At 46.6% G+C, this 22989-nt stretch overlaps 1 protein-coding gene across 1 annotated transcript in view; it reads left to right on the forward strand.

Moving 5' to 3' along the window:
• Nucleotides 1-4702: 4702 nt before the first annotated feature.
• The window catches only part of LOC147670600 (ATP-dependent translocase ABCB1-like), a 254105-nt gene continuing 235818 nt past the window's right edge, over nucleotides 4703-22989 (forward strand). The window contains exon 1 of the mRNA XM_086948139.1: nucleotides 4703-4797. Coding sequence (XP_086804265.1) covers nucleotides 4703-4797 — 95 coding nt within the window. The remainder of the gene's footprint in view (nucleotides 4798-22989) is intronic.

Raw genomic sequence — 22989 nt, forward strand, 5'->3', positions numbered from 1 at the left:
TGCTGTCTGCAACTCGATTACTAGCTTGTACATTTACCTAGATATCTCATGCACAACATGACAGCCCAATTTAATTCAAATTAGACACACAGTTCCATTCACTGAAAGTGAGCCTTGTTTGCGATATGGCCGTAGTATTTCACTGTTAGCAGAGCTGCTGTTCACATCATATTTGCTTTAAAAACAAACTCCAAGCATGTGTGTGTTGTGACAGTGAGTCACATCAAACACAAAAGGTAATGAAGGAATGTTAGCAATTTGTCCAAACATTGGCAATCTTTCGTGATAGCATTCCAACTCATCACTCCTTTGTCCACTAAGTTACATCAGTTTGGACCCAGACACATGCAAATCGTTCTTGACGCTGCTCCATTAGGAACTGTACAGCCCGAACTGCCAGCCTACATCATCACTAAACCGGAACACAAGCAACCCAATATCGGTTTTGCACTGGTTGGGGCTTGTCGTCAAGTGTAACTTGGTTCTAGTTGCACATTAAGCACAGGGCACACCCTAGGCCACTTAGGGCATCAAATCAAAAGCACAAAAGATGGCATAAAAACTGCTTGCAGTTTATCTAATCCCTTGCATTCTCTCCGAGCAGGATTCCAACCCATTGTCCTTTTGTCCACTAATCCACCTCAGTTTGGACCCAGTCATCTGCAAATTGGTCTAGAGCCTGCTCTGGTAGGAACAGTCCAACATGAACTTCCAGACTAAAGGGTTGATTACAATTCCCTCCGGAAAGGCTCTGAACAAGATTTGGAGTCTGCAAATCTGATTTGGATCCTATGTTTCCGACCAAATCAGACACTTTTCTGGATGACCAATTAGGATCCAAGGAAACAGTTCAGGCTGTCCTATTCAGTTCCGAACGGCATTTGGACAGACTGAGTCGTTCAGAGCTGATTCGTACATCTCAATGGACAAGGTTTACAACCATGAAATGGCTGTCGAAATCTGCCTTTGGGGGCCTGTAGCAGGCACCCCTTCACCCTGAGGTATCCCGTTGGGGCCCGTGGGGGTACCAGTGGGACCCTTCTGTTAAACCATGTACAGTGTGGCAGGCACCATAGGGTGCACATCACAGGGTGCATGGTTTCCCCAAACAACCCTTTTTTGCAATAAGAACCTGTGCTCTCGTTCGGAACACGGGCTCCCATTAAAGTCAATGTAAATCTGACCGAATGATGTACGGAAGCATCGTAATCGGTCGGTCGGATTCACAGAACCCAATTCATGCGGAAACTATTCCAAAACCATTTCAGTCGGATGAGTTTCCTAAAGAGATCAGAATCACCCCCTAAGTCTTCAAGTAGCCCAAAACCGCAAGCCGCCCAAAACCACAAACAACCCAAAACTGCAAACAACCCAAAACTTTGTTTACCCTGTTAGGGATCTTTAGTTACGTATTAATTGGTTCCAGTGGCACATTCAACACTATACCCATGTCTGGACATACCCATATCAAACACACAAAAGGTGATGGGAGACAAGCTTGCAATTTGTCTAACTACTGGCAATCTCTTGGGGTAGCATGCCAACCTATCACTTTTATCCAGTGAGCCACCTCAGTTTGTACCAAGTCATATGCAAATCAGTCTTGAACCTGCCCCAATGGGACAAATTCAGCCCCAAATGACCGGGCAGGTCCCCAAAGAAAAGAAAACAAGCAACCTAAGGAGATACTGCAAGAGGAAATAATTTGTAGCAAATTATCTCAGTGATGCAATAGTTAAATGTTTGTGCTGATCAATCACAGCTGGAATATATACAAATTGACAGTGGTTTAGAAGATTATTTTACTGTGTTAACATGCACAGCCATTTTACAGGTAGTTTATAACTCTATTCCAAAACAGTTATTCTTTAACCCCTCCCATGCTCATGACGGAGCCGCTCCGTCATGAGCATCGGCTGAGCTGTGCCTACGCGGCGCGTTCTATTAAGCGTGCGGGGCCATGACGGAACCGCTCCGTCATGAGCACAGCGCAACCGTCACGAGCATGCGAGCGCCGCTCGGGCCCCCCCTAGCGCTGCGGCGGAATTGCCGCCGCAGCAAAGGAGTTAAAACTCAAAACTTAATAAATGTGTTGCTAATACACTCATACACACAACAAAACCACATGAAATAACATAAGGCCATTACCGATAACAAAAATAGATAAATACTGCTAAGGGAAAATAGAACAGCTTAATTAATGCTAGCTAGTGTGTTTCTATCAATAAAGCAGCAGGTGCAGTGACACCAGTGCCAGGGTTGTGACAGGTCTGTAGTACTCTGTTTTGTGGCTGTGTAGTGGAACCACCCAGTCCCTCCCAGTGCCCTACATAAATCAATACATCGGGATTCTTGTAAAGCACCTATTCTCGCCAGTTTGGGTCTCAAGGTGCTGAGTTGGGGATGGTGGGTCTGCTGTTCATTTGAAGAGCCAAGTCTTGAGGTCCATCCTGAATTAAGGCTGTGACGGTGATTGTCTGAGATGAAGAGGCACGGATTTTCAGATCATCGCAGTGAGGTATGAGTAGGATCTTCCTCCAGCTGTGGTCTTGGGGTCCGTGGGATTGTGGCCAAGGTCAGCGGGGTGGAGTTGTATGATGGGAGTGTAGTAGGAGAGGCAGTGGCAGAGGTATGTTGGTCCTGCATTGTGGCAGGCTTTGTAGGCATGTGTGGGGAGCTTGGAGGTGATTGTTTTGTTGGTAGTTAGCCAATGAAGGTCACTCAGGTGGCCAGTGATGTGGTTGCAGTGGGGGATGTTCAGGAAGAGTCTGGCAGAGGCGCTCCGGATGTTCAGCAGTTTCTTAAGGAGTTTTTGGGTAGTGCCGGTATAGAGTGCATTGCATTAGTCGAGTCTGCTGCTCACCAGAGCATGAGTGACTGTTTTGCTGGACTCAGAGGGGATCCACTTGAAGATCTTCTGAAGCAGGCAGAGCATGTGGAAGCAAGAGGATGAAACTGCATTGTTTTGGCAGAGAGTGAGGACCCTAGGATGATTCGGAGGTTTCTTGCATGGCCCGTCGGTAGAGGGGGTTCTGAGCACTGTGGGCCACCAGGAGTCATACCAGGCAAAGAGGGTGTAGCCCAGGATGAGGACTTCAGTCTTGTTTGAGACAGCTGTCCTTCTTCCTGGTGGCAAACACCTTCATTCCACTGAAGGAAGCTGCTCTTGGAGGCTGTGGATTTGTCTGTGAGGATGAGAGAATCAGCTGCCTGTCTTCGGTGTAGGAGCAGTGTTGAGTCTGTGGCTTCTGATGGCCATGTTGATGTGAAGTGGGTGGTGCTCACTGGGGATCTCTGAGGTATTCTGTATCTGATCTCTGTAGGTCTGAGTAGTACTGTGGAAGTCTGACTCTCTGTGTTCAGCCAGTGAGGAAGGAGCAGATCAATTCAGGGGCTTTGTCGCAGATGCTGGCATCATGGAGACTTGCGCAGAGGTTGTGGTGGGAGACTGTGTCGAAGTTAGCCTAGAGGTCTAGGAGGATGAGGGCTGCAGTCTTGGGTCAGTCGCAGAGGGAGCAGATGTCATCTGGGACGGAGAGTGGTCTTGGTGCTGTGGTTGCTTCTGAATCTCGACTGGGAAAGGTCCAGGATGTGGTTTGTTTCGATGAACTTGGCGAGTTGGCCCTTGATGGACTTCTCAATGACTTTGTCTGGGAAGGGGAGCAAAGAGATGGGTCTATAGTTCTTGAGATCTGTTAGGGCGGCAGAGGATTTCTTCAGCAGGTTGTTTATTTCTGCCTGTTTCCAGTCTTTGAGGAAGGTGGTGAACTCAAAGGAGAAGTTGATGGTGTGGCAAAGTTTGGGTGCAATGGAGGTACCAGCTTTGTTGAAGATATGGTGAGGAAAGGAGTGGATGCTCTTAATGATCCTGAAGGTGTCATCAGAGGTGAGGGTGGTCTAGTTCAGCAGGGCCTGCTGAGATCTGGAGCCATTCGGTGCAGTGGTTGCAGGTGGGGGAGTGCTTCTTGGTTTTGCAAAGCTGTCCTAGATCTCCTTGATCAAGCTGTGGAAGAAGGTGGCAAGGTTGTCACAGAGGTTTTGAGTGGGGGGCATGGCTGCTGTCTCTGTGCTGGTTTGGGCATTTTTTTTTACCATGTAAAGAATTCTTTGCTGTTGTGTGCATTGGGGTTGTTGCATTCATATATGTTCTCTTTATTGTTCTTATGAAGTGGTGGTTTGTGGTGATGACTGTTTTGAAGGTTGCCATGATCTTGCTGCTCCTCCATCTTTTCTCTAGTCATCTGTAGGTGTGCCTGGACACTTAGAGGGTGGGAGAGAACCAGGTGGCTTTCTTGGAGGGCTGCTTGCCTGAGAGCAACCTGAGGGGATCCAGAGTGTTGGTGCAGTTGGAAATTCAAAGGTGGAGGTTGCATGATGAGGCATTGGCATCCATGGATGTCAGTGGTGGGGATTTGCTGAGGGAGGTGGTGAGCTGATCTTCAGTGCCCTTGTACTAGCTTCTGTTGGGATAGCTGTGGGTGAGGTGGTGCACGGTGGGTTTGGTGAAGGCAAAGTGGACGCTGTGGTGGTCTGTCCAATGTGGCTGGGAGGTGTGACTGAAGAGAATATTGTTGTTTGTGGAGAAGATTAGGTCAAGCATGTGTCCTGCTGAGTGGGTTGGAGAGAAGACCAGTTGTTTGAGTCCAAAAGTGGCAAGCTTCTCCAGTAGGGATGAGGTGTTGTGGTCATCGAGGTTGTCCAGATGGAAATTGAGATCACCGAGGAGGATGTAGCCCGTAGAGGTGAAAGAGTGGTGGGCAATGAAGTTGGCTATGGCTCAGCTGAAGAGAAGGTGAGGTCAGAGAGGTCCATTGATTATAGTGCTGTGGAGGGTGATGGTTCGGGTTGGTCTGGATCTGGAAGTGAAGGAGTTTCATGTCGGGTGAGTGGTCATCGGAGCTGGTTGTGAGTTGTGGTATTGGGTTTCCTCAGATCTACATACTCTGCAAAAACTCCATGACACCGTAACATAGAAGTTGGCACGGAAACTGGAAATGCAAAAGACAAGTTTATTAAGACCCCATGGGGTGGTGGTACAATCCTACAGCACCCTTCGGCAATGCAAGAAGTATCACACCGAACATCGGTGCGCGACATCTTTTATACAGTTTTACAGTAATAAAAAGAGTAGGCGGAATACATTTGCTCAGTTTAGGTACATATAAGGACATTTCTGGAACACAGCCAACTTATGGGAGGAGTTTTAGTACCACCGGTCAGTTTGGGGAACATTCCTAAGCGATGACCGTCCACTAATACAGAGGGTTTGACTACGCATGCGCAAGCTTGACCAGTACTAATAATAGCCTGTTGCTGGGCAAGTTAGATGGTCATTGGTACAGAGGAAGGACAAAAAGGGCATGCTGACCACGAGGCAGCTTGTTCATGAAAATGGAAGCCAGCAATACAAAATGGCCTCCGCAAATGTGGTCAAGATAAGAAGGAATTCGTGTAGCTGAGCTAAACGCTAACCCGATCATTGTCAAAATACGACAGACGACCCATTTAGCGTTTAGCTGAAGCTACCTCATAATGGAAGTAATCAGGATACTCATCATCAGTATTAATCAACATAATATTCGTTATTTCTCGATTAATCATTTGTTCATTCTTAGCAATGGCTCGTTTGGATGGAATACAAGCAGTAATACACATAGAATATAACATAGGGCCACATTGAATACAGGCAAAGGAAGTAGAGTATCCCAATTATTATACATAGAATAGTTAATAGTTTCCAACCCCAAGTGCTGAGCAAAGTCCAGAACCAGTTTGAGAATGTCCATGTACCGTTTTCAGGATGTATTTCAGCAGCTATTTTATGAAATTTAGAAATAGCATCATACACAGAAGGTGAATTATCAGGGACATATACACAGCAACTACTACCGATAATGCGGCATGCACCCCCACGATCAGCTAACACTACATCTAGAACCATACGGTTCTGGAGCATTACAATTCTAGTAATTTGAAGTTCCTCAGTCAAATTCCCAAGGCAAAAACTGTTTCATTAGCAACAACTTCTACAACACGTGTTAGCCGTCTTATTTTTCTTCTATTTAGGGCAGCACCAACAAATGAAAAGAGGCCTAAATTAAAATCGACATATTGCTGCAAGGAGGTGTCTGTTGGGTCAATCTCATCAATTGCTAATGTTCTCTTCACTCTGTTTAATATAAAATCATGATATAATACAAAGTCATTATGATACATGGGTGGGGCAATAAACACAGGGGGTAATACAAAGGATATGTAACATGTTCCTGACCACCCAATAGGAAGACGGTGATAACCTTTATTTCCACAGATGAAGTAAGTATTTCATGAAGCTACAAAGGCAATACCATTTGGCGTGTCAAAGGTGAGAGTAGTATTACATTCACTTCTCCCTACCGGGATAGTACCTTTATTTCGGACACATAGATCAGCTTTGTTGTCAATAACTGTAATCACATGTAAACTAGACATATTTGTACGTCTTTGATTAGTGTAAACACGAGGCAACGACACATTATCTGGTCGATATTCTTCCCACTCGAATTTGGTTCCTTCTGCTTGCGGGTAACCATCTCTGTTATTATAGCAAACTTTATTAAGCCTGAAAAGCAGTCCACCTTTTGTCGGCCATCTCAAAGTAAACAGAAGAGTGTACCAAGCATTACAAGAACCATTATGAGAGAACGGAAGAGGAATAAGCGGAGTGCCTCCTTTCCTTTGGTGTCCAGGCAACATTCCACATACCCAACAGTTCGAAGTGTTCGTCATATTATGGGTGTGATGCAGAATTTGAATGAAACTGTTATTTAAATAAGTCTGTCGATGTCTTTCTTCATGATAAGGTAAAGTGAAATGAAAATGTTCAGATGGGATTGGGGTAGTAGGCAATAAATATTCTCTTGCAGGAATCAATCGTTCTACAACCCAAGCTATTACTGCTATTACCACTATGGTCGTAACAAAAAGCACGGCACCAAGAACTCTCTTGTTTCTCATCATAGTAGGTGCCATAGTTCAAAGCACAAAAAGTCTCAAAACAAAAGTAATAAAAAAATAAAAATGTGAGTGCTGAGCTCCGAGGTAGCCGCTGGTTTCTTCTCCGAGATTCAAGACGGGTGTCGCTACACTGGGCAGAACTGATCCCCCCCCTTGATATTCTCGGCTTCCGTTTTCACAAACCTCAGAGCGGTAACTCAACCAGTCTTGCACAAAACAACAGCTCTCCTTGGCCGTAGATTGTATCTTTCTCCACCAGAAACAGTGTGGTCCGGGAAGGCTCCCTCCGATTCAGTAGATGCAGTAGCTGGGCTTTTCTCTGCGTCCAAGATGTCTCGATAATCAGACAGCACAGTGGGGTTCACCAGATCCGGAGAGACACGACGACAATGAGTAGAATGCACCCACCGCTTCTTATTCTTGACTCGCACGGCCGTTCGAGTTGCCAACAACACTTGCTCAGGGCCACACCACCTCGGCTCCAAGCTGCTGGTTCTCTCAAACGATCGGATCATGACATAGTCCCCAGGACGAAGATTGTGAGCCTCTCCAATGGAATTGTCGGGGAGCGCTTCTCGAACCTGTTGATGATAGAGAGTAAATCATTTGTTAATTGTGCCAAATAATCGTTCATCATTATACAAGGCACATCATGTAGTAAACGAGGCTTAGGAACTCCCCATATATTCATAGGCCTTCCAAACACCACTTCATAAGGTGTGAGGCCAGTTCGGGAATGTGGTACTGATCTAATAGATAACAATGCTAGAGGCAGGGCACCCGGCCATTTCAAAGCAGTAGATGCCACGATCTTTGCTAGCTTCAACTTCTACTTTCTACCAGACCTGTTGACTGCGGATGGAATACAGCATGAAACTTTTGCTGAATCCCCAATCCTTTCAGGACGTACTCCACTATTTTCCCGACAAAATGAGGACCATTATCATTCCACAAAAATTTACAAACACCATAGTGTGGGAAGTACTCTTTGAGCAGGACCTTAGCTGTTGTTAAGGCTGTATTATCCTTCGAGGGGAAGGCCTCAATCCATTAACTGAAAGCACACACCACCACTAAGACATACTTAAGATTATTGCAACGCTCAAGCTGGATGTAATCCATTTGTAGTACTTCTAATGGTGCAGTAGGTGGAACAAACCCTCTTTTCAGAGTATAAGTCCCTTTAGCATGATTGTACTGTAAGCATATCAGACAGGTCTGGACTACTCTTTTGGCCGTATTGGCAATCTCAGGATGCTCCCAAACACGTGTAAGCAATTTAGTAATTGCAAGAGCTCCAACATGTGCCAACCCATGTGTCATTTGAACCATTGCTTGCAAGTAGCGGCAGGCAATTTCCATCTCTCCATATCTTTGCTCCTCCAGCAACCCTCATCATCCAACACTCCCTCTGATGCCCAGGTTGCAAGTTCTGCTTCAGATGCTGATTTCTGAATGTCTAAGATCTCCTCTCTAGCATCATGCCATCGCTCAGCCTGTGATTTCACCACATACATTGGCGAGACATTTTGTAACATAGCAGTTTCCCTCGCTATGCGATCTGCGAAAGCGTTTCCTTGTCCTACTTTGTCTGTCACTTTCTTATGTGCACTGCATTTGATTATCGCTACTTTCTTTGGGTACAATAGCGCATTCAGAAGATCACGTACTAATTCTCCATGCATAATGTGCACTCCGTGCGAAGTCAAAAATCCTCGTTCCCTCCAGAGTAGGCCAAAATCGTGCACTACTCCAAAGGCATACCGGCTATCAGTGTAGATATTCACACATAAACCAGCACTTAATTCACATGCTTTCGTTAAGGCTATCAATTCAGCTGCTTGGGCCGATTTTTGCGGTATTCGTGCTGTTTCTACCACTGTCTTAAGTGTCGTGATCGCATAGGCTGCAGAAGTTGTACCATCTGGCAACCTTAAACACGATCCATCAACCCACAGTTCCCCATCTACAACTGGAAGTGGCGTATCCTGTAAGTCAATACGACCCTTTGTTTGTTCTTCAGTCAGGAAAACACAATCATGGTGTTCTTCCTACTGGGTCTCACCAACTGGATACGGGAATAAAGTAGCAGGGTTCAAAGTGGCACATCTCTTCAGTGTAATATGTGGCGCCAACAGTGTTAACTCATATCCTGTTAAACGTGCACTAGTTAGATACTGGGTTTTTGTTTGGTTTAGCAGAGCGTCTACCGCATGGGGAACTAACACCAACAATTTGTGTGACAAAACTATTCCCTCACTCTGTCGTATAGCCACTGCTGTTGCTGCAACTGCTCGAAAACACCCAGGTAATCCTCGTACTACAGGATCAAGTACTGCTGAGAAGTACGCACAAGGTCTCTGTTTATCCCCGTGTGTCTGCGCTAAGACTGACAATGCACACCCATCTTTCTCGTGTACATATAATGTAAAAATCTTTGTGTAATCTGGTGTACCTAGCACTGGTGCAGAACAAAGGGCTTGTCTCAATTGCTCAAAAGCATTCTGACATTCATCTGTCCATTCAAGGGGGATCGGTGTAGATTTGGACAACAATGCTAACAAAGGTTTCATAATGTGTGAGAACCCCATTATCCACTGTCTACAAAAAGACGTTAAACCTATGAAAGCACGAACATCTTTCTGAGTGCGAGGGACTGGTGTATCTAAGATTGCTTGAATTCGATCAGATGTCAATGCACGTCCCTCCTTAGACAAAAGATGACCGAGGTAGGTCACCTTTGGTCTACAATATTGTAGCTTTTTCCTAGAGACTTTGTGATTATTCTGGGCAAGAAAAGAAAGCAGGGAAAGACTACTCACTTCACATTGTTCCTGCGTGTCTGCTGCAAGTAAGATATCTACAACAAGGGGTGGTGAGGGACAGAGTCTCTGAATTAAACAGAATACTCTCACCCAGTCAAGAGATCAGGGCTAGATCCAACACCGTTTTTTAGCTCACTGCACCATCCCAGTTTCAGAACCTGGCTGTATGCAAATTAGTCTGTTCCTGTCCCAGTGCATGATGGGAACAGGGCAAACCAAACTACAAAAGCCAATTCTTACACTGGGAAGGAAACAAGCTACCGGGGACCGGTTTCTGGCATTTCAGCCTCTTCGGCCCGGCTTGCTTGAATCCTGATGGTGCAATGAGCAAGGGACTCACATCTGAGTATACCCTTCCACGCTTAGGGTGGACAAAAATATTTACAACAAGGGGTGGTGAGGGACAGAGTCTCTGAATTAAACAGAATACTCTCACCCAGTCAAGAGATCAGGGCTAGATCCAACACCGTTTTTTAGCTCACTGCACCATCCCAGTTTCAGAACCTGGCTGTATGCAAATTAGTCTGTTCCTGTCCCAGTGCATGATGGGAACAGGGCAAACCAAACTACAAAAGCCAATTCTTACACTGGGAAGGAAACAAGCTACCGGGGACCGGTTTCTGGCATTTCAGCCTCTTCGGCCCGGCTTGCTTGAATCCTGATGGTGCAATGAGCAAGGGACTCACATCTGAGTATACCCTTCCACGCTTAGGGTGGACAAAAATATTTACAACAAGGGGTGGTGAGGGACAGAGTCTCTGAATTAAACAGAATACTCTCACCCAGTCAAGAGATCAGGGCTAGATCCAACACCGTTTTTTAGCTCACTGCACCATCCCAGTTTCAGAACCTGGCTGTATGCAAATTAGTCTGTTCCTGTCCCAGTGCATGATGGGAACAGGGCAAACCAAACTACAAAAGCCAATTCTTACACTGGGAAGGAAACAAGCTACCGGGGACCGGTTTCTGGCATTTCAGCCTCTTCGGCCCGGCTTGCTTGAATCCTGATGGTGCAATGAGCAAGGGACTCACATCTGAGTATACCCTTCCACGCTTAGGGTGGACAAAAATATTTACAACAAGGGGTGGTGAGGGACAGAGTCTCTGAATTAAACAGAATACTCTCACCCAGTCAAGAGATCAGGGCTAGATCCAACACCGTTTTTTAGCTCACTGCACCATCCCAGTTTCAGAACCTGGCTGTATGCAAATTAGTCTGTTCCTGTCCCAGTGCATGATGGGAACAGGGCAAACCAAACTACAAAAGCCAATTCTTACACTGGGAAGGAAACAAGCTACCGGGGACCGGTTTCTGGCATTTCAGCCTCTTCGGCCCGGCTTGCTTGAATCCTGATGGTGCAATGAGCAAGGGACTCACATCTGAGTATACCCTTCCACGCTTAGGGTGGACAAAAATATTTACAACAAGGGGTGGTGAGGGACAGAGTCTCTGAATTAAACAGAATACTCTCACCCAGTCAAGAGATCAGGGCTAGATCCAACACCGTTTTTTAGCTCACTGCACCATCCCAGTTTCAGAACCTGGCTGTATGCAAATTAGTCTGTTCCTGTCCCAGTGCATGATGGGAACAGGGCAAACCAAACTACAAAAGCCAATTCTTACACTGGGAAGGAAACAAGCTACCGGGGACCGGTTTCTGGCATTTCAGCCTCTTCGGCCCGGCTTGCTTGAATCCTGATGGTGCAATGAGCAAGGGACTCACATCTGAGTATACCCTTCCACGCTTAGGGTGGACAAAAATATTTACAACAAGGGGTGGTGAGGGACAGAGTCTCTGAATTAAACAGAATACTCTCACCCAGTCAAGAGATCAGGGCTAGATCCAACACCGTTTTTTAGCTCACTGCACCATCCCAGTTTCAGAACCTGGCTGTATGCAAATTAGTCTGTTCCTGTCCCAGTGCATGATGGGAACAGGGCAAACCAAACTACAAAAGCCAATTCTTACACTGGGAAGGAAACAAGCTACCGGGGACCGGTTTCTGGCATTTCAGCCTCTTCGGCCCGGCTTGCTTGAATCCTGATGGTGCAATGAGCAAGGGACTCACATCTGAGTATACCCTTCCACGCTTAGGGTGGACAAAAATATTTACAACAAGGGGTGGTGAGGGACAGAGTCTCTGAATTAAACAGAATACTCTCACCCAGTCAAGAGATCAGGGCTAGATCCAACACCGTTTTTTAGCTCACTGCACCATCCCAGTTTCAGAACCTGGCTGTATGCAAATTAGTCTGTTCCTGTCCCAGTGCATGATGGGAACAGGGCAAACCAAACTACAAAAGCCAATTCTTACACTGGGAAGGAAACAAGCTACCGGGGACCGGTTTCTGGCATTTCAGCCTCTTCGGCCCGGCTTGCTTGAATCCTGATGGTGCAATGAGCAAGGGACTCACATCTGAGTATACCCTTCCACGCTTAGGGTGGACAAAAATATTTACAACAAGGGGTGGTGAGGGACAGAGTCTCTGAATTAAACAGAATACTCTCACCCAGTCAAGAGATCAGGGCTAGATCCAACACCGTTTTTTAGCTCACTGCACCATCCCAGTTTCAGAACCTGGCTGTATGCAAATTAGTCTGTTCCTGTCCCAGTGCATGATGGGAACAGGGCAAACCAAACTACAAAAGCCAATTCTTACACTGGGAAGGAAACAAGCTACCGGGGACCGGTTTCTGGCATTTCAGCCTCTTCGGCCCGGCTTGCTTGAATCCTGATGGTGCAATGAGCAAGGGACTCACATCTGAGTATACCCTTCCACGCTTAGGGTGGACAAAAATATTTACAACAAGGGGTGGTGAGGGACAGAGTCTCTGAATTAAACAGAATACTCTCACCCAGTCAAGAGATCAGGGCTAGATCCAACACCGTTTTTTAGCTCACTGCACCATCCCAGTTTCAGAACCTGGCTGTATGCAAATTAGTCTGTTCCTGTCCCAGTGCATGATGGGAACAGGGCAAACCAAACTACAAAAGCCAATTCTTACACTGGGAAGGAAACAAGCTACCGGGGACCGGTTTCTGGCATTTCAGCCTCTTCGGCCCGGCTTGCTTGAATCCTGATGGTGCAATGAGCAAGGGACTCACATCTGAGTATACCCTTCCACGCTTAGGGTGGACAAAAATATTTACAACAAGGGGTGGTGAGGGACAGAGTCTCTGAATTAAACAGAATACTCTCACCCAGTCAAGAGATCAGGGCTAGATCCAACACCGTTTTTTAGCTCACTGCACCATCCCAGTTTCAGAACCTGGCTGTATGCAAATTAGTCTGTTCCTGTCCCAGTGCATGATGGGAACAGGGCAAACCAAACTACAAAAGCCAATTCTTACACTGGGAAGGAAACAAGCTACCGGGGACCGGTTTCTGGCATTTCAGCCTCTTCGGCCCGGCTTGCTTGAATCCTGATGGTGCAATGAGCAAGGGACTCACATCTGAGTATACCCTTCCACGCTTAGGGTGGACAAAAATATTTACAACAAGGGGTGGTGAGGGACAGAGTCTCTGAATTAAACAGAATACTCTCACCCAGTCAAGAGATCAGGGCTAGATCCAACACCGTTTTTTAGCTCACTGCACCATCCCAGTTTCAGAACCTGGCTGTATGCAAATTAGTCTGTTCCTGTCCCAGTGCATGATGGGAACAGGGCAAACCAAACTACAAAAGCCAATTCTTACACTGGGAAGGAAACAAGCTACCGGGGACCGGTTTCTGGCATTTCAGCCTCTTCGGCCCGGCTTGCTTGAATCCTGATGGTGCAATGAGCAAGGGACTCACATCTGAGTATACCCTTCCACGCTTAGGGTGGACAAAAATATTTACAACAAGGGGTGGTGAGGGACAGAGTCTCTGAATTAAACAGAATACTCTCACCCAGTCAAGAGATCAGGGCTAGATCCAACACCGTTTTTTAGCTCACTGCACCATCCCAGTTTCAGAACCTGGCTGTATGCAAATTAGTCTGTTCCTGTCCCAGTGCATGATGGGAACAGGGCAAACCAAACTACAAAAGCCAATTCTTACACTGGGAAGGAAACAAGCTACCGGGGACCGGTTTCTGGCATTTCAGCCTCTTCGGCCCGGCTTGCTTGAATCCTGATGGTGCAATGAGCAAGGGACTCACATCTGAGTATACCCTTCCACGCTTAGGGTGGACAAAAATATTTACAACAAGGGGTGGTGAGGGACAGAGTCTCTGAATTAAACAGAATACTCTCACCCAGTCAAGAGATCAGGGCTAGATCCAACACCGTTTTTTAGCTCACTGCACCATCCCAGTTTCAGAACCTGGCTGTATGCAAATTAGTCTGTTCCTGTCCCAGTGCATGATGGGAACAGGGCAAACCAAACTACAAAAGCCAATTCTTACACTGGGAAGGAAACAAGCTACCGGGGACCGGTTTCTGGCATTTCAGCCTCTTCGGCCCGGCTTGCTTGAATCCTGATGGTGCAATGAGCAAGGGACTCACATCTGAGTATACCCTTCCACGCTTAGGGTGGACAAAAATATTTACAACAAGGGGTGGTGAGGGACAGAGTCTCTGAATTAAACAGAATACTCTCACCCAGTCAAGAGATCAGGGCTAGATCCAACACCGTTTTTTAGCTCACTGCACCATCCCAGTTTCAGAACCTGGCTGTATGCAAATTAGTCTGTTCCTGTCCCAGTGCATGATGGGAACAGGGCAAACCAAACTACAAAAGCCAATTCTTACACTGGGAAGGAAACAAGCTACCGGGGACCGGTTTCTGGCATTTCAGCCTCTTCGGCCCGGCTTGCTTGAATCCTGATGGTGCAATGAGCAAGGGACTCACATCTGAGTATACCCTTCCACGCTTAGGGTGGACAAAAATATTTACAACAAGGGGTGGTGAGGGACAGAGTCTCTGAATTAAACAGAATACTCTCACCCAGTCAAGAGATCAGGGCTAGATCCAACACCGTTTTTTAGCTCACTGCACCATCCCAGTTTCAGAACCTGGCTGTATGCAAATTAGTCTGTTCCTGTCCCAGTGCATGATGGGAACAGGGCAAACCAAACTACAAAAGCCAATTCTTACACTGGGAAGGAAACAAGCTACCGGGGACCGGTTTCTGGCATTTCAGCCTCTTCGGCCCGGCTTGCTTGAATCCTGATGGTGCAATGAGCAAGGGACTCACATCTGAGTATACCCTTCCACGCTTAGGGTGGACAAAAATATTTACAACAAGGGGTGGTGAGGGACAGAGTCTCTGAATTAAACAGAATACTCTCACCCAGTCAAGAGATCAGGGCTAGATCCAACACCGTTTTTTAGCTCACTGCACCATCCCAGTTTCAGAACCTGGCTGTATGCAAATTAGTCTGTTCCTGTCCCAGTGCATGATGGGAACAGGGCAAACCAAACTACAAAAGCCAATTCTTACACTGGGAAGGAAACAAGCTACCGGGGACCGGTTTCTGGCATTTCAGCCTCTTCGGCCCGGCTTGCTTGAATCCTGATGGTGCAATGAGCAAGGGACTCACATCTGAGTATACCCTTCCACGCTTAGGGTGGACAAAAATATTTACAACAAGGGGTGGTGAGGGACAGAGTCTCTGAATTAAACAGAATACTCTCACCCAGTCAAGAGATCAGGGCTAGATCCAACACCGTTTTTTAGCTCACTGCACCATCCCAGTTTCAGAACCTGGCTGTATGCAAATTAGTCTGTTCCTGTCCCAGTGCATGATGGGAACAGGGCAAACCAAACTACAAAAGCCAATTCTTACACTGGGAAGGAAACAAGCTACCGGGGACCGGTTTCTGGCATTTCAGCCTCTTCGGCCCGGCTTGCTTGAATCCTGATGGTGCAATGAGCAAGGGACTCACATCTGAGTATACCCTTCCACGCTTAGGGTGGACAAAAATATTTACAACAAGGGGTGGTGAGGGACAGAGTCTCTGACCCTCACCACCCCCTTTTGTAAATCGATTTTGGCCACTATAGGTGTGGCAGGGTATACTCAGACATGAGTCCCTTTCTCACTGCTCCATCAGGATTCAAGCAAGCCGGGCCGAAGAGGCTGAAATGCCAGAAACCGGTCCCCGGTAGCTTGTCTCCTTTCTGGTAAAGAATTGGCTTGGTAGTTTAGTCTGCCCTGTTCCCATGATGCACTGGGCCAGGGACAGACTGATTTGCATATAGCCAGGTTCTGAGCTGGGATGGGGCAGTGAGATAAATAACGGTGATGGATCAAGCCCTGATCTTTGGACTGGGTAAGAGTGGTCTGCTCAATTCAGACACTCTGTTCATCACCACCCCCTTTTGTAAATCGATTTTGGCCACTATAGGTGTGGCAGGGTATACTCAGACATGAGTCCCTTTCTCACTGCTCCATCAGGATTCAAGCAAGCCGGGCCGAAGAGGCTGAAATGCCAGAAACCGGTCCCCGGTAGCTTGTCTCCTTTCTGGTAAAGAATTGGCTTGGTAGTTTAGTCTGCCCTGTTCCCATGATGCACTGGGCCAGGGACAGACTGATTTGCATATAGCCAGGTTCTGAGCTGGGATGGGGCAGTGAGATAAATAACGGTGATGGATCAAGCCCTGATCTTTGGACTGGGTAAGAGTGGTCTGCTCAATTCAGACACTCTGTTCATCACCACCCCCTTTTGTAAATCGATTTTGGCCACTATAGGTGTGGCAGGGTATACTCAGACATGAGTCCCTTTCTCACTGCTCCATCAGGATTCAAGCAAGCCGGGCCGAAGAGGCTGAAATGCCAGAAACCGGTCCCCGGTAGCTTGTCTCCTTTCTGGTAAAGAATTGGCTTGGTAGTTTAGTCTGCCCTGTTCCCATGATGCACTGGGCCAGGGACAGACTGATTTGCATATAGCCAGGTTCTGAGCTGGGATGGGGCAGTGAGATAAATAACGGTGATGGATCAAGCCCTGATCTTTGGACTGGGTAAGAGTGGTCTGCTCAATTCAGACACTCTGTTCATCACCACCCCCTTTTGTAAATCGATTTTGGCCACTATAGGTGTGGCAGGGTATACTCAGACATGAGTCCCTTTCTCACTGCTCCATCAGGATTCAAGCAAGCCGGGCCGAAGAGGCTGAAATGCCAGAAACCGGTCCCCGGTAGCTTGTCTCCTTTCTGGTAAAGAATTGGCTTGGTAGTTTAGTCTGCCCTGTTCCCATGATGCACTGGGCCAGGGACAGACTGATTTGCATATAGCCAGGTTCTGAGCTGGGATGGGGCAGTGAGATAAATAACGGTGATGGATCAAGCCCTGATCTTTGGACTGGGTAAGAGTGGTCTGCTCAATTCAGACACTCTGTTCATCACCACCCCCTTTTGTAAATCGATTTTGGCCACTATAGGTGTGGCAGGGTATACTCAGACATGAGTCCCTTTCTCACTGCTCCATCAGGATTCAAGCAAGCCGGGCCGAAGAGGCTGAAATGCCAGAAACCGGTCCCCGGTAGCTTGTCTCCTTTCTGGTAAAGAATTGGCTTGGTAGTTTAGTCTGCCCTGTTCCCATGATGCACTGGGCCAGGGACAGACTGATTTGCATATAGCCAGGTTCTGAGCTGGGATGGGGCAGTGAGATAAATAACGGTGATGGATCAAGCCCTGATCTTTGGACTGGGTAAGAGTGGTCTGCTCAATTCAGACACTCTGTTCATCACCACCCCCTTTTGTAAATCGATTTTGGCCACTATAGGTGTGGCAGGGTATACTCAGACATGAGTCCCTTTCTCACTGCTCCATCAGGATTCAAGCAAGCCGGGCCGAAGAGGCTGAAATGCCAGAAACCGGTCCCCGGTAGCTTGTCTCCTTTCTGGTAAAGAATTGGCTTGGTAGTTTAGTCTGCCCTGTTCCCATGATGCACTGGGCCAGGGACAGACTGATTTGCATATAGCCAGGTTCTGAGCTGGGATGGGGCAGTGAGATAAATAACGGTGATGGATCAAGCCCTGATCTTTGGACTGGGTAAGAGTGGTCTGCTCAATTCAGACACTCTGTTCATCACCACCCCCTTTTGTAAATCGATTTTGGCCACTATAGGTGTGGCAGGGTATACTCAGACATGAGTCCCTTTCTCACTGCTCCATCAGGATTCAAGCAAGCCGGGCCGAAGAGGCTGAAATGCCAGAAACCGGTCCCCGGTAGCTTGTCTCCTTTCTGGTAAAGAATTGGCTTGGTAGTTTAGTCTGCCCTGTTCCCATGATGCACTGGGCCAGGGACAGACTGATTTGCATATAGCCAGGTTCTGAGCTGGGATGGGGCAGTGAGATAAATAACGGTGATGGATCAAGCCCTGATCTTTGGACTGGGTAAGAGTGGTCTGCTCAATTCAGACACTCTGTTCATCACCACCCCCTTTTGTAAAGCAAGTAAGATATCATCAACATATTGAATGAGAGCCACTCCAGACTGTAAATCAAAAGAATCAAGCTGTCTTTTCAAAGCCTGGCTATAAATGCTAGGGCTTTCAGTGTAACCTTGAGGAACTCGACAAAATCTATATGATTTGTTATTTAATGTGAAGCCAAACAAATATCTGCTATCAGGATGGATGGGGATCGAGAAGAAAGCATTCTTCAAATCGATAACAGTAAAGGTAGTGGCTGTGGGCGGAATCAAAGTAAGTAAGGTGGTAATATCAGACACCACTGGGTACTGCGGCACCACTATCTTATTATTTCCCTCAAATCAATAATGAAACGATAGATTTTAGTGTCTGTATCTTTCTTTAAAATCAGAAGAATAGGGCTATTACAGACATTATAGGGGACTTCTTCCACCACGTCTGCAATAATTAAGTCATGTACAATATGCATTAAAGCAATTTCACCTTCCCTGGAAATTTTATACTGCGGTACACGAGGCAAAGACGCTCCCTCCTTTACAGTGATACGTATAGGAGGGATAATCATCTGTCCCACATCTGTGTTGGTAGTAGCCCATAACGTTTTTGGAAGAGAGGCTAACGCCTCGGTCTCTTGCATGAGGCACAATCTCACTACATCTGGGTAATTTCCATTCAAAATAACCCACACCCCTTCAGGAGCACAACGTATAGTGGCCCGAAAATATTTAAGCATATCCAACCCCATGATATTATCTGGAGTGTTTGGTGACAACAAAAACGGACATGGGGCAGTAAATTTGTCAATGTGAAATGTAAGGGGTTGTGACAATGGGCTAAGAGAGGGTGTTCCATCGAACCCTATTGATGTAATTATTTCGCCAGACAGGGGAGCCCTTGGAACCAAGTGTTTGGACAGAGCACTGCGAGTAGCTCCTGTATCGACCAGAAACTGATCAGTGGAACCCAAAACATGCGCTGATACATATGGACCCCTTTGATCTACTGGTACTTCAACCGATTCCACATCCCATCCTACGCAATCCTATGCATGTACAGAATCCTGGTGCTCAGTAAACTCACCCTCAGCTATCTGATACTGATTCCGTCGATCAAAAGTATTATGATCAGCCTGACCACGACCCCTCGCTTCAAACCTACCACGATCATTCGCTCCACCCCTCGACCCTGAATAACTATTCCGCGTCATTCCACTTCCTCGACCACGCTGATTACGCTGTTCTCGAAGCACCGGACAGTCTGAAGCCCAATGTCCAAACTGTTTACAGTATGCACACTGGTCCTCAGAAATATCGGACGAACGGAAGATGTACCATACGATCCATGTCTAACCCTATCATTCCCTCTCGGCTGTGTAGCGTAAACCTGAGCCAACATCAACTTCGTCTTTAACTCCTTCGTTTTGTTATCACTACTTTCCTTAGCCTCCAATTCCTGTCGTTCATAATACTGAGCCATAGTCAATAAAGAAGCAGGGGTCGCCGTGGTCCAGGAACTTTCACTAGTCTTCAAACGTTTTGCAATCTCCGGTAGGAGATTAGCCACATACTTGTCAACGAACAAATGCCTGCCCGTGTCCTCTGTTAATAATTGCCCACTGTAGTCATGGAATGCTTCCTCAAAACGCGAAAAGAAGTCAGAAACTGATTCATCCGGTTTCTGTTTGCAAGAGGCTAACATAGTCCAATCAATCCTCTTAGAGGGAACAAGCGTTTTCAATTTATTCAAAATAGCCCCCGGAAGATCTAATATTAATTGGCATGGCTTGCACGCCGGCTTCCTATCCAAATCAGCTTGAGCTAAGTCTTTCCAATCTGCACCCAGAATCGCTCGATCATCGAATTTACGAATCGCTCTCCACATATCAGGAGGCAATATTAACCCAAAGAAATGATCAATATCAACTAATGTCATAACACACGAAGAAATAGCCCCTTCCACTCCTTCATAGAAAGCTGCTGGATTTTTACGGGGGTCAGGCAGAGCAGTCTTAAGTGCCATAACATCTGTTCTATTCCACGGCGTGTAAACCCAATTATATATAAAATAACCCTTTGCATTCACAGACGTTTTATCATCATCTGTACCTTGCCCTTTAGGAGGGACATATAAAGATGCAGCTTCTCGCATAGGCATAATATGAACTGTAGAACTCTTATCTGCTCCAAAGATAGGACACTCTTTGGATATCTCCGTCGATCCAGGCGCAGCCGAGTCTGATGCCTTTTTCGCCGCCCGCAATTGTGATGCCTCATCCTGCAGATAGACCAACCGTTGGAAAAACGAATCCGCATCTGTAAGAACAAAAATACCTTTACGCAAATTCTCACGACCAACTGATACATCCTTTGCTTCCAACTCAGATGAATATTTTCTAAACCGTTCAACAACTTCGTCTCCAAAATGACTCAGAAAATACAACCGTTCTCTCTCGGACCACTTACGCATATGGTCATCAACCTCTGAAATAGTTATAGATTTAAGATTACGTTTTCGAGCAATCCCACTCAATTCCGCAGCCCGATCAACACTTAGCCTGGTTTGACTATCCCCTTGATCGTCTTCATCCAATTCCTCATTCGGAGCCATAGGTGAAACATACGGAGGCGGGCAACGGTCTAGCAATGAAAAATCATCAAATTCATTAGTAAGGACAGGATAAAGAGGACGTCGAATAGGAAATTGACAATTAACTTGCAAATTAAGTTCCCGTGTCTCCCTCTCTTTCTTTTCCTGCAATTCCTTTTCCTGCAGCTGTAAAGCCTTATCACGAGCAGCCTTTTGCTACTCTTTATCCGCCAAGGCTTGTGCACTCTTCATTCGCCCACGCACCGCTGTCTCCCACATACGTACACAATCAAACATATCCTGTCTAGACCTACGCTGAAACAAACATTGCTCCACATATTGAACCTTTCGCAAATCAAACGACCCATGTAGTGGCCATTGCAATTCATGATCGGCCTTTGTGTATTTATGCCAGAATGTACCATACATAATAGGGGAAAGGCCAAATTTGATATACATTTCACGATTAGGTGTCCCCTCTGGGGGAACCGGTTGAGATTAATTTATTCGATAAGTGGTACCTTTTCCAAGACAGCACATTCCTCGAAGTGTGCTTAAAACAGGCATGTCAAAATATCACGAAAATGCGATATTACATAAAATGGCATTTAATATGTTTTACACATGGTGTGCCATTCAAACAAATACAAAGTCAGAGAAATATCTCTACACTGCCTGCCTATGTGAGGTGCACTCCACATATAACTCAAATCATAGATCCAAATGTTAGTTAACTCAAACAAATTCAAAAAGCCACAGTAAGTGTCAGTAGACTATCTTACCAATCAAAAGCTTACAAAGTTCTCAAATATCCAGGTTCCAGCTGCCAAGTTCTTTAATCGAATCAGCCAAACAGGCCCTGTACGACAACCCAACCGATCAGGATCTCAGTCGAGGACCGGCGCCACCTGGAAGGTCAGATCAGAAGGAAAGGAATAAAAACACCGTGGGTGCCAAGACTCGGGTCACTCAGTGGCAGCGTACGCGTCCATGGCGTGTTTCCAATCCTTCGTCACGACCTCTCCTTCGGGCATCCGAGTCGCCGATGAGTCCCATCGTAGTCGCCAATTTGTGGTATTGGGTTTCCTCAGATCTACATACTCTGCAAAAACTCCATGACACCGTAACATAGAAGTTGGCACAGAAACTGGAAATGCAAAAGACAAGTTTATTAAGACCCCATGGGGTGGTGGTACAATCCTACAGCACCCTTCGGCAATGCAAGAAGTATCACACGAACATCGGTGTGCGACCTCTTTTATACAGTTTTACAGTAATAAAAAGAGTGGGCGGAATACATTTGCTCAGTTTAGGTACATATAAGGACATTTCTGGAACACAGCCAACTTATGGGAGGAGTTTTAGTACCACCGGTCAGTTTGGGGAACATTCCTAAGCGATGACCGTCCACTAATACAGAGGGTTTGACTATGCATGCGCAAGCTTGACCAGTACTAATAATAGCCTGTTGCTGGGCAAGTTAGATGGTCATTGGTACAGAGGAAGGACAAAAAGGGCATGCTGACCACGAGGCAGCATGTTCATGAAAATGGAAGCCAGCAATACAAAATGGCCTCCCCAAATGTGGTCAAGATAAGAAGGAATTCGTGTAGCTGAGCTAAACGCTAACCCGATCATTGTCAAAATACGACAGTGAGGTGTTTTTTTTTTATGTATTACAGCAATGCTGCATCCCAGCCAGTTGACGTGGTCGTTGTGGATGATTTTGTAGCCATTGAGGATGATGGTTGGGAAGTCCGATGCTGAGGTGGGGTTCATCCAGGTTTCAATAAAGAAGGCGACATCGGGGAAGATGGAATCGATCAGGTCCAAGATCTCCACAATGTGTCTTTTGAGGGAGTGGGTGTTGAGTAGGATGCAACTGAGGTGGTCGGTGTTTTGAGCCAGGAGAAGGTGCAGTTGTGGCAGGTTAAGGGGCTTTGTCTGTTTGGTGATGCCATGTGGCAGACAGTGGAATGTCTGTGGTTAAATATGAGGAGGGTGTAGCGGAGCAGGGTCCGGGAACCCGGGTCCATGGCATCGTCCAGGCGCGGGCAGGCTAGAAGGGCTTGCCTTTGGAGTGCCTATGGGTGCCACCATTAGGTAGAGTGGGGGAGGCAGAAGGGCTGGTAAGCTGAGAGGTGTGTAAATGGTGCTTGGAAGTGGATGGGTCGTGGGGAGCTAGCAGTGTCGGGAATGGGGAAACGGGAGTATGAA

Source organism: Lissotriton vulgaris, unplaced genomic scaffold (genome assembly GCF_964263255.1).
Source record: "Lissotriton vulgaris unplaced genomic scaffold, aLisVul1.2 SCAFFOLD_3063, whole genome shotgun sequence".
Taxonomy (NCBI): Eukaryota; Metazoa; Chordata; class Amphibia; order Caudata; family Salamandridae; genus Lissotriton; species Lissotriton vulgaris.